General features: G+C 56.5%; 2 protein-coding genes across 2 annotated transcripts; one reads left to right on the top strand and one right to left on the bottom strand.

Moving 5' to 3' along the window:
* Positions 1-420: 420 nt before the first annotated feature.
* On the top strand, positions 421-2,541 carry LOC132232333 (uncharacterized; the record flags this gene model as incomplete). Its single annotated transcript, XM_059691820.1, has 2 exons — positions 421-1,330; positions 2,132-2,541. Coding segments are annotated over 2 exons (1,320 nt in total), but the record flags the coding sequence as incomplete, so codon positions are not given.
* A 995-nt stretch (positions 2,542-3,536) lies between these two features.
* On the bottom strand, positions 3,537-11,391 carry LOC132232569 (mastin-like). The gene is made up of 7 exons (XM_059691943.1): positions 11,345-11,391; positions 11,266-11,285; positions 11,003-11,171; positions 10,545-10,807; positions 5,725-5,738; positions 3,830-4,000; positions 3,537-3,707 (listed from the first exon to the last, which is right to left on the bottom strand). The coding sequence occupies exons 1-7, from the start codon at positions 11,389-11,391 to the stop codon at positions 3,537-3,539; spliced, it is 855 nt and encodes a 284-aa protein (XP_059547926.1).
* Between the last annotated feature and the right edge of the window lie 605 nt (positions 11,392-11,996).

Here is an 11,996-nt window from a genome sequence, read left to right as displayed (position 1 = left end):
ATCTCAATCTCTAATGAGCCTCTGAAGTTGGAGGCTCTCAAACCATCAAACAAGAAGCACTTTCATGTTTTATGGGGATTTTCATGATTCCTCTGTTACTGAGATGCTGATGTTGAAAACCAATCAAGCCAACATTCAAGCTCATTTTGTGAATGGTCCTCCACCCCCCAAATCTCTTCCAAGTTCAAGCCTCTGTCCCCACCACCTCTGTCCCCACCAACTCTGTCCCAACCTCCTCTGTCCCCGTCTCCTCTGCCCCAACCACCTCTGTCCCCGTCTCCTCTGCCCCCACCACCTCTGTCACCACCTCCTCTGTCCCCACCACCTCTGTCCCCACCACCTCTGTCACCACCTCCTCTGTCCCCATCTCCTCTGTCCCCACCACCTCTGTCCCCAACTCCTCTGTCCCCGTTTCCTCTGTCCCCACCTCCTCTGTCCCCACCTCCTCTGTCCCCACCACCTCTGTCCCCACCACCTCTGTCCCCACCTCCTCTGTCCCCGTCTCCTCTGTCCCCACCTCCTCTGTCCCCACCTCCTCTGTCCCCACCACCTCTGTCCCCACCTCCTCTGTCCCCACCTCCTCTGTCCCCACCTCCTCTGTCCCCACCACCTCTGTCCCCACCACCTCTGTCCCCACCTCCTCTGTCCCCGTCTCCTCTGTCCCCACCTCCTCTGTCCCCACCTCCTCTGTCCCCACCACCTCTGTCCCCACCACCTCTGTCCCCACCTCCTCTGTCCCCACCTCCTCTGTCCCCACCACCTCTGTCCCCACCACCTCTGTCCCCAACTCCTCTGTCCCCGTTTCCTCTGTCCCCACCTCCTCTGTCCCCACCTCCTCTGTCCCCACCACCTCTGTCCCCACCACCTCTGTCCCCACCTCCTCTGTCCCCGTCTCCTCTGTCCCCACCTCCTCTGTCCCCACCTCCTCTGTCCCCACCACCTCTGTCCCCACCACCTCTGTCCCCACCTCCTCTGTCCCCGTCTCCTCTGTCCCCACCTCTTCTGTCCCCACCACCTCTGTCCCCACCACCTCTGTCCCCACCTCCTCTGTCCCCGTCTCCTCTGTCCCCACCACCTCTGTCCCCACCTCCTCTGTCCCCGGCTCCTCTGTCCCCACCACCTCTGTCCCCACCTCCTCTGTCCCCACCACCTCTGTCCCCACCACCTCTGTCCCCACCTCCTCTGTCCCCACCTCCTCTGTCCCCACCACCTCTGTCCCCACCACCTCTGTCCCCACCTCCTCTGTCCCCGTCTCCTCTGTCCCCACCACCTCTGTCCCCACCTCCTCTGTCCCCACCACCTCTGTCCCCACCTCCTCTGTCCCCACCTCATCTGTCCCCACCTCCTCTGTCCCCACCACCTCTGTCCCCACCTCCTCTGTCCCCACCTCCTCTGTCCCCACATCCTCTGTCCCCGTCTCCTCTGTCCCCACCTCCTCTGTCCCCACCACCTCTGTCCCCACCACCTCTGTCCCCACCTCCTCTGTCCCCACCTCCTCTGTCCCCGTCTCCTCTGTCCCCACCACCTCTGTCCCCACCTCCTCTGTCCCCACCACCTCTGTCCCCAGCACCTCTGTCCCCATCACCTCTGTCCCCACCTCCTCTGTCCCCGTCTCCTCTGTCCCCACCACCTCTGTCCCCAACTCCTCTGTCCCCACCACCTCTGTCCCCACCTCCTCTGTCCCCGTCTCCTCTGTCCCCACCACCTCTGTCCCGAACTCCTCTGTCCCCATCACCTCTGTCCCCACCTCCTCTGTCCCCGTCTCCTCTGTCCCCACCACCTCTGTCCCCATCTCCTCTGTCCCCACCTCCTCTGTCCCGACCACCTCTGTCCCCACCTCCTCTGTCCCCGTCTCCTCTGTCCCTACCACCTCTGTCCCCACCTCCTCTGTCCCCACCTCCTCTGTCCTCTCCTCCTCTGTCCCCACCTCCTCTGTCCCCACCACCTCTGTCCCCGTCTCCTCTGTCCCCACCACCTCTGTCCCCACCTCCTCTGTCCCCGTCTCCTCTGTCCTCACCACCTCGGTCCCCACCTCCTCTGTCCCCGTCTCCTCTGTCCCCACCTCCTCTGTCCCCGTGTCCTCTGTCCCCACCACCTCTGTCCCCACCTCCTCTGTCCCCGTCTCCTCTGTCCCCACCACCTCTGTCCCCACCTCCTCTGTCCCCGTCTCCTCTGTCCCCACCACCTCTGTCCCCACCTCCTCTGTCCCCACCACCTCTGTCCCCACCTCCTCTGTCCCCACCACCTCTGTCCCCACCTCCTCTGTCCCCACCTCCTCTGTCCCCACCACCTCTGTCCCCACCTCCTCTGTCCCCACCTCCTCTGTCCCCACCACCTCTGTCCCCACCTCCTCTGTCCCCACCTCCTCTGTCCCCACCTCCTCTGTCCCCACCACCTCTGTCCCCACCTCCTCTGTCCCCACCTCCTCTGTCCCCACCACCTCTGTCCCCACCTCCTCTGTCCCCACCACCTCTGTCCCCACCTCCTCTGTCCCCACCTCCTCTGTCCCCACCACCTCTGTCCCCACCTCCTCTGTCCCCACCACCTCTGTCCCCACCTCCTCTGTCCCCGTCTCCTCTGTCCCCACCACCTCTGTCCCCACCTCCTCTATCCCCACCTCCTCTGTCCCTCTGCCCGGAGCCCCTTCCCCCTAATGCCGACCGTTGCTCATGCTTCATGAGCTGGGCCTGGCAGCTCAGCCCCATCAAACCCTCCCGGCAGGTCCAGGCTGGATGGTCATATCCTGTGTCACTGCAGCTCTGTGTTCAGCACTCACCTCCACACCGTGTCCCACACTCACTGCAGTGCTGTGTTTATGTCTGTCCTCACCTCCCTGTGGGTTCCAGGGGCCCAGGAACCCACTCAGGGACTCCTTGCCCCCGAGACCTTGTCCATGCTGGGCACATGTGATCAAGGATAATTAAGGGAGGGAAGGAGGAGAGGAGGGAAGTAACACGTAAGAAATAATAGAGAGAGACGAACATAGAAGAGCAGAAAAGGAAAATAAGAAGCAGGGGAAGGAGGGAGGGGAGGAAGACAGGAAGAGGAAGTGGAGGGGTGGAGGGAGGGACACTGGGACAAGCATAACCCGCATGAGCTCCCAGAAATGCCATCACAGGGAACTGAGCCCTGGAAACCTCCTCATACCGAACACGGAGACCTGGGACCCGGGGACTCTCAGGGAGACCCCACTGCGCCCTCCGTCACCGTCATGATAAGTCCATGCCACTATCTCAGCCACGGCTTGGAGTGGCTTTTCCAAGTCTAATAGGAATCAGGGGGTGAGCAGGAGGCCATGGGCCCAGGCCCCTTGTCCTGGCCCCCCTACTGTGAGAGCACCAGCCTGCGGAGCATCTCCTGTGTCTTCCACCCCAAAGTCAGGACAGGAGGAGACCCAGAGGGCAGGAGGCTCTTGACACAGTGGAGGGTGAGAGGAAGGGTGAGGTGGGAGGATGAGGCTGGAACTGGGAAAGAACAGGGGTGTCAACAAGGAAGATTCAGGGTCTCCCCATCATGGGAACCCTGCCTGGCCTCATCTAAGATCCAGGGGGCAGAGGGACATACTTCCGGATCCAAGAAATGAAGCTCATCACCCGGGCATACACCCCAGGGAAGTCGCGATGACCACAGCTGTATCCCCAGCTCACGATCCCTACCTGGACCCAGGTGCCTTCCCAGCTGCACACCAGGGGGCCCCCGGAGTCACCCTGTGGGGAGAGGCAGGACTCAGTGATCATCTCCACACGGGCCACTGCATGAAGCTTCTGAGTCCCGATTCCCCTGGGCCAGGAGGGGATAGAGGACAGAGGACGGGGCATGTGGGGCTCACCTGGCAGGAGTCCTGGCCCTCACTCCCAGCGCAGAGCATGTCATCCTTGATGATCTGGCCAGTGTTGGTGGAAGAGTTCTGGTAGCGCTGGTTACAGACCCTGTTCCCCACAATGGGAACCATCACCTCCTGCAGCTGGTAGGGCCAGAGCCGCAGAGCTGTGGGGAGGGGCTGGTTGAGAACCAGGGCTGGTCCAGGCTTCTGCTCCTTCCCAACAGCAAGGTACTGTTTCCAGTCCTTCTAGGCCCTGACTCTTGGGTGTAGAACAGTTACACCTGCCCTGGGACTGAGCTCCCAGCATCCACTACACCCATTCAGTTCTGGGACGCAGCACTTCATCACCCACAGCCTGGGCTGCACAGGCCTGAGAGTGTTATTCCAGGATTGTTCTCCTTGAAAAGCAAGGGATCAGGGCTCATCCCAGAGAAATGCATCACAGCAGGAAGGAAACACTTCTGCGCTGATGGGTTGGGTTTTCATTCTGATTTAGGGACCTGCCTCTCGCTCCCAGACTGGCTCATCCTCAGGAGGACAATCCAGGTCCACTCACCCCCACGGGGCGTGGGGAGCACCCAGGCAGAGCCACGGGAGGGCCTGTCGCCTGGCAGAGCAAACACCTGTGTCCTCAGTGTCCATGAATCTGATCATGAAACCCCAGCTCTGCACACATGTAGGCTCAACAAGAAATGCCCCCTCTAGTAACCAAATGTAGAATTAGCACATGGCCCAGAACTCCCACTCCTAGTCTGCACCCCAAAGAACGGAAAACAGGGATCCAAAATGGAGACAGAGTAGGAGGAAGTGACACTCACCTCCTCCTAGGACCAAATCGGAATCACAACTAAATTATAGACCCTCAACCTGAATAACCAACTGAAGACAGGCTGAAAAGAGGTCTCCTCATTAAGGAAACATGGAAGAAGCCACAATTAGAGGGCAGGGAGGGTGGAGACACAGAAAGGGCTGCATTGAGAGTTAGGAGGGACACCTCAGCTGCAAAGGTCCCCTCTGAGAAGGGAGGGGTCTCCACCCCATCCTGAGTCCCCTGCCTGGAAGACCAGTGCCTGGAACAGGAGCTACACAACATCTGACTGTGACCATCCGTGGGGACTGCACTTGCCAGAGTGAGACTGGAAACTTCCAGGCACCCAGATGCCCTTTTAAAGGGCCAGTGCACAAACATCTCATTGGCAGGGACTCAACCTGACTGGGCTCCAGCAGAGCGACATGGCCCAGAGTTGACAGGAGTCACCCAGGGAGAGATTGGTTGTAGGACTTTGGGGAGAGGGCTGGAGGGGCAGCCTCCATTATCCAGGGCTGAGTCCCTCTCCCACATGCCGACAGATGCCATCTTTCCTGAGTTGAACATTCCCTCCATAGGGGATCAGCCTGGGGGAATGAACGTACCTCCCCCCCACTCCAGGCTGCCAGTAGGCTCACCCGACCAAGTTCATGCCCTGCAGGGGAGTCTGCCAGCTGCAACCAGCCTGGGCCCACACAGTCTTTCTCAGAAGCTCTGGAGGAGGTCTGAGCAGACTCCAGGGCTGTTGGAGACACACAGGGAGAGACAGAGTTGTGTGTCCCTGAGGCGAGGGCTGTTTCTCCAGGCACCTGACTAGCTCCACTGTGCACAGCCCTCCCACCTCACTGCCAAATCCTAATCTGTGTGATCCTGATGAACTCTACTGGCCTCACCCTGATAACTCCCAGAAACCCGACCCCACTGCAAAGATTTGAACACCTCAGATGGTTGGTGGGTGGTGGTGGTGTCTGGCCTTGGTGTGCCCTGAGACTTTTATTGAGTGGTGTCAGACCGAGCACTGGCACTGAGTTTGAATCTGTATCAACCTGATAAACACCACTCGCTCCAACCCAATGACTCATTGAGAAACTACCTCATGCAACTCAACTACCACAGCAGGGCTCACCTCACCACACAAGGGACATTTCTGGGCACCTAGCTTAGCTGGAGGCTCTATCACTGGCTGAGCCTTATGGCAACTGGCAGGCAGAGGCAGATTTTGGGGTGCTTTGGGCCTTTTGTGTCCTGACGCAGGTTTGGTATTGCTGGGAATCACCTCAGTATGCAGCTTGGCCCCTCCCACGTGCACCCAGGCCTAGCAGAGGGCGCCACCAACGGTGTATCATGTTGTAGCATCTAACAGGCAGCCCAGGATTGGTCACAGGCAGTGTCTGACCTTGACCTGCACCACAGTGTCTCCCTGGAGGCCCCAGAACCAGCCACAGCAGAGTTCAACCAATTAGCTCCACAAGCGGCACACTCAAAGGCAGATCTCCGTAGGCACCAGACCCTGCTGGGGCAAATTCTGCTTCATGGGGTCAGCCTACTCACAGCAGCTCATACAGTGTGATCGGGGTCAGTGCTCAGTCAGTCAGCTTGAGGACCAACCCTACCTACCACAGGCCAACAACAATCAGGACTCAACTACAACAGCAGGGTTCCCCGAACCCACACCAGGGACATTCTGGGGGCACCCAGCTTAGGGAGTCAGGGAGACTGCTCCACTGAGCTCCACAGGACATGTACTCCAAAATCCACCCTACCAAGATTGGGGACATAGCAGATCTACCCAACACAGAGAAACAAATACAGAGAGGCGGCCAAAATTGGAAGACAAAGAAGTATGCCACAAAAGAAAGAACAGGAGAAACCCCCAGAAAAAGAACTAAACGCAGTGGAAACAAGCAATGTACCAGATACAGAGTTCAAAACAATGGTCCTAAGGATGCTCAAGGAACGTAGGGGAAGGGTGGATGAGCTCAGTGAGGACTGCAATTAAGAGACAGTAAGCATAAAGAAAGGACTAGAAACCATAAGAGAAAACAGTCAGAAATGAAAAATATGAGATCTGAAATGACTACACTACAAGGAATCAATAGCAGATTAGATAAAGCACAAAATCAAGTCAGCAGGTTAAATGACAAGGTAGTAGAAATTACCTAATCATAGTAGTGAAAAGAAAAAAAGATTTTTAAATTAGGATAGTGTAAGGGACCTCTGGGACAGTGGTCACCAACTGGTGGTCTGTGAGGTCCACAAGCTTGGCAACCGCTGCTCTGGAACAACAGAAAGCATGACGTTTGCACCATAGGGGCACCAGAAGGAGAGAGAGAGCAAGGGGTGAGAACATATTTGAATAAATAATGATTGAAAACTTCCCCAACCTGGCGAAGAAAAAAACATACAAGACCAGGAAGAACAGAGTGTCCCAAACAAGATGAACCCAAAGAGCCCACACCAAGACACATAATAATTAAAATGGCAGAGGCTAAAGACCAAGTCAGAATCTTAAAATCATTAAGAGAAAGACAGTTACTGACAAGTGAGGTCCCATAAGACCAATTTCTCAACAGAAACATTTCAGACAGAAGAGACTGACACAAAATATTTAAAGTGATAAAGAGCAAGACTCTACAACCAAGACTACTTTTACTCAGCAAGGCTCTCTTTTGTCCTAGCTGGTCTGGCTCAGCGGCTAGAGCAGCCTTGGGCAAACTATGGCCCGCGGGCCGGATTTGGCCCGTTTGAAATGAATAAAACTATTGAAAAAAAAAGACCGTACCCTTTTATGTAATGATGTTTACTTTGAATTTATATTAGTTCACACAAACACTCCATCCATGCTTCTATCTGGCCCTCCGGTCCAGTTTAAGAACCCATTGTGGCCCTCGAGTCAAAAAGTTTGCCCACCCCTGGGCTAGAGTGTCAGCCTGGGGAATGAAGGGTTCCGAGTTCAATTCCGGGCAAGGGCACATGCCTGAGTTGCAGACTTGATCCCCAGTAGGGGGCATGCAAGAGGCAGCCTATCAATGATTCTCTGTCATCATTCATATTTCGTTCTCTTTATCCCTCTCCCTTCCTCTCTGAAATCAATAAAAATATATTTAAATATATATGTATATACCACTACGTTCACTGCAGCATTGTTTACAGTGGCCAAGATGGAAACGGCGGAAGTGTTCTTTGCTAGATGATTGCATAAAGGTGTGATACAAGTTTACAATGGAATACTCCTCAGCCATCAGAAAACATGACATACAGCCATTTAGGACAACATGGATGGATCTTGAGAATATCATGCAAATTAAATAAGTCAAACAGAAAAAGGTAAAAACCATACGATTTCACTCACACGTGGAATATAAAACTGAAAGCAGCAAATGAACAAACAAGAAAAAGAAACAAACCAAAACTCATAGATACAGATAACAGTATGGTGGTTACCAGAGGACAGGGGGTGGGGTGGGAGGAAAGGGTAAAGGGGTCAATACAGGTGACAGAAGATGTGATCTTGGGTGATGGGCACACAATGCAAGGTACAGAAGATGTACCATAGAACTGCACACTGAAAACCTCTATAATCTTGTTAACCAATGTCATCACAATAAATTAAATTGTAGAAAATAAGATATAAATAGCAAAAGAAGGACATACAGAAAGCCAACAGACATATGAAAAGATGCCCAATGTCACTCATCATTAAAGAAAAGCAAACTAAAACCACAATGAGATGTCACCTCCCACCTGTCAGAATGGCTGTCATCACTACATCAACAAGCAACAAGTTTTGGTGAAGGTGTGGAGAAGGGGGAGCCCTCACGCGCTGCTGGTGGCAATGCAGACTGGTGCAGCCCTGTGCGAGACAGTGTGGAGGTTCCTCAAAAAACTAAAAATGGAACTGCCTTATGACCCCACCATTCCACTTCTGCATGTACATCTGAAGAAACCCAAAACATAATTGGGAAGAACGTATGCACCCCGATGTTCATTGCAGCGTATGTACAATAGCCAAGATGTGGAAGCAGCCCGAGTGCCCATCAATAGACAAGTGATAAAAACATGGTGGTACAAAGAAGATGGAGCAAAAGTAGGCTTACGGTTATGAGTAGGCGAAATACAGAGTTTCTTCTTGTATTATTATTTACTAATTATTGTATTATTTTCCGTATGAACAACTATAAACTTACTTTTGCCGCATCCTGTATGTACAATGAAATATTACTCAGCCATAAAAAAGAAACCTTACCATTATGCTAAGTGAAATAAGCCAGTCACAGAAAGACAAATACCATATGATTTCACCCATATGTGGAAAATAAAGAATAAAACAAACAAACAAAAGAGAAGTAGGCTCATAGATCAGGGAACAGACTGGTGGTTGTCCGAGGGGGAAAAGGAAGGATTAAAAGAAACAAATTGGTAGCTACAAAACAGTCACAGGGAATGTGAAGTACAGATTAGGGAACATACTCAATAATGTTGTCATAGCTGTGGATGGTGCCCGGGGGGTATGGAAATATTGGGGGGGAACGACAGTTTGTAAAGTATATGATTGTCTAACCATGCTGTACGCCTGAAACTAACTCAAAATAATATTGAATAGAAACTGTCATTGAAAAATGTTTTAATGACTTGAGAACAGGTTCCCTGGCGGTGCCTGAACACACAGGTCACAGCAGCGTGACTCACAGCCAAAAGGTGGAGACGGTCTGTCGTGTTCAGGAAGGACGACAAAATGCTCCCTCCACCCAGTGGGACGTTCCTCGGCCACAAAAAGCAATGCAGTTCTGACACAGGTTACAGCACAGCTGGGCCTGACAGCGTCATGCTACGTGAAAGACGGCAAACACGCAGAAGCCACACGTTGCATGACTCACATTTACATGAAACGTCCACAACAGGTAAATGCATAGAAGAGGAAAGTAGCCCCGTGCTTGGCAGAGCCTGGGGAGGGGGAGTGACCGTGTCATGGAGACCAGGCTTCATGTGTGAGGATGAGAAGTTCTGGAGATGGTGGTGCTGAGGCTGCACAACACGGTGAATGTGCTGAACACCACTGAACCGCGCACTGACCAATGTCATGTATAATGTTGTGCACATTTTGCCACAAGAAAAAGGTGGAGGATTCCCCCAAATTGCAGAGAATAAAATGTTGTCAGCAAAGCCACAGCCACACACCCAGCGGGCTGCCCTGTGTCCACACGCCCAGCGGGCTGCCCTGTGTCCACACGCCCAGCGGGCTGCCCTGTGTCCACACGCCCAGCGGGCTGCCCTGTGTCCACACGCCCAGCGGGCTGCCTTGTGTCCACACGCCCAGCGGGCTGCCCTGTGTCCACACGCCCAGGGGGCTGCCCTGTGTCCACACGCCCAGCGGGCTGCCCTGTGTCCACAGGCCCAGCGGGCTGCTCTGTGTCCACAGGCCCAGCGGGCTGCCCTGTGTCCACACGCCCAGCGGGCTGCCCTGTGTCCACACGCCCAGGGGGCTGCCCTGTGTCCACACGCCCAGCGGGCTGCCCTGTGTCCACAGGCCCAGCGGGCGGCCCTGTGTCCACACGCCCAGCGGGCTGCCCTGTGTCCACACGCCCAGCGGGCTGCCCTGTGTCCACACGCCCAGGGGCTGCCCTGTGTCCACACGCCCAGGGGCTGCCCTGTGTCCACACGCCCAGGGGCTGCCCTGTGTCCACACGCCCAGGGGGCTGCCCTGTGTCCACACGCCCAGCGGGCTGCCCTGTGTCCACAGGCCCAGCGGGCTGCCCTGTGTCCACACGCCCAGCGGGCTGCCCTGTGTCCACACGCCCAGCGGGCTGCCCTGTGTCCACACGCCCAGCGGGCTGCCCTGTGTCCACACGCCCAGCGGGCTGCCCTGTGTCCACATGCCCAGCAGGGCTCCCTGAGCCTTACCTCCGAGGCTGCTGTAACCCCAGCCGGTCACCCAGCACATCGTCCTCTCAGGGACCCTCAGCGAGGCAGGAGGGAGGGGGACCAGGCCGATGCGCTCAGAGAGCGTCACAGGGGCCTCCAGTTTCAGCAGGGCCACGTCCGAGCCCCCCTCTGCAGACAGGCTCTGGTTGAACTTGGGGTGGCGGACGATCTTGGTCACATTTGTCAGTGTGTCATGGTCATAGAGTCTCAGCCGCCCAACTTGAACCCTGAGGCCATAGGCCTCCCAGTCCTCCCTGGGGAGAGGGACCAGGAGCCTCTCAGAGGAGCCTCCAGGGCAGGGCCAGTCTGGGCACAGCAGCAGGGCTGGGGCTGCACTAACTGTGTCTTTCCCCGAGGCCCCGGGCCCTGCCCACAGCTCCCCTCCCATCAGCCCTCTGTGAGTTTCCCACCCCCACCCCTGCCAGGGGGCCTCGGGCTGTGTGGCTCACCGCTGGATGCAGTGGGCTGCCGTCAGCACCCACTGGTGGTGGATGAGGGAGCCCCCACAGAGGTGCTGCCACAGCTCCAGCTCCTTATTGTACCGTCGGACGCTGACCTGCCAAGGCCATCTCCCAGCGGGGGCATTGTGCGCCCCCACGGGGCCACCCTGCTGCCTCCCTGAGAGGGGACCTGGGAACACAGGGGACGCCTTCAGAGACCCAGCAGGGCCCCTCGCACTCAGTCTCTGGCAGGACGAACCAAGGAGGCCCACCTGAGTTGACGGTGAGGGGCCTGGGCAGCCTGAACAGAAGATGGGGACAGGGAGTCAGGACTCACCTGGGAACGAGGGCACGGAGCCCCCCAGTCCTGGCAGGCTCAGGAACAGCAGCCACAGCATCTGCGGGGATGGCAGGGGCCTGGGTGAGACCACCAGGGGCCGGGGTCCCCGTGTGGGGATGGAGAAGCCGGGGTCTGAGCAGCGGCATCCTCACCTGGAGGGACCCTCCTTGGGACCCTCTCTGCACCCCTTCACCCCCTGGCACAGGAAGGGCAGGTAGGGGCCCCCTGGCTGGGCCATGGGCATAGAGCTGCTCCTCTCTCAGGCCCACCCCAGGGTCAGTAAGCAGGTGCGAGGAGCTGCTGCTGGGCCCTGATACTGCCTCCCCTGGACCTGCCACCTGCTGTCACTGAGCAGCAGCCATCTCTGGCTGCACGGATCTCAGCCACAAAGCACAGCCAGGCCGGCGGCCAGAGCAAGGAAAGCTGCCAAGAGGGTGCAGTTTTGCTGGAAGAAGTCCCGGAGCGCTGGGCCCAGGCAGGCGGGCACAGGGAGGCAGAGCCCCAGAGCTGCTGCTGGGCCCCTCAAGCCACAGGGCAGCCCCTGAATCCGCTGAACCCTGTGAGGCAGCGGGGAGCTCGCCACCATCTGACTAGAGCATGCCATCTTCCTGGCACTTGGCCTGTGGCCACCCTCACTGCCACCAGCTGAGGCCATGCACACTG

Source organism: Myotis daubentonii, chromosome 4 (genome assembly GCF_963259705.1).
Source record: "Myotis daubentonii chromosome 4, mMyoDau2.1, whole genome shotgun sequence".
NCBI lineage: Eukaryota > Metazoa > Chordata > Mammalia > Chiroptera > Vespertilionidae > Myotis > Myotis daubentonii.
This window is presented reverse-complemented; position numbering and strand designations above follow the sequence as displayed.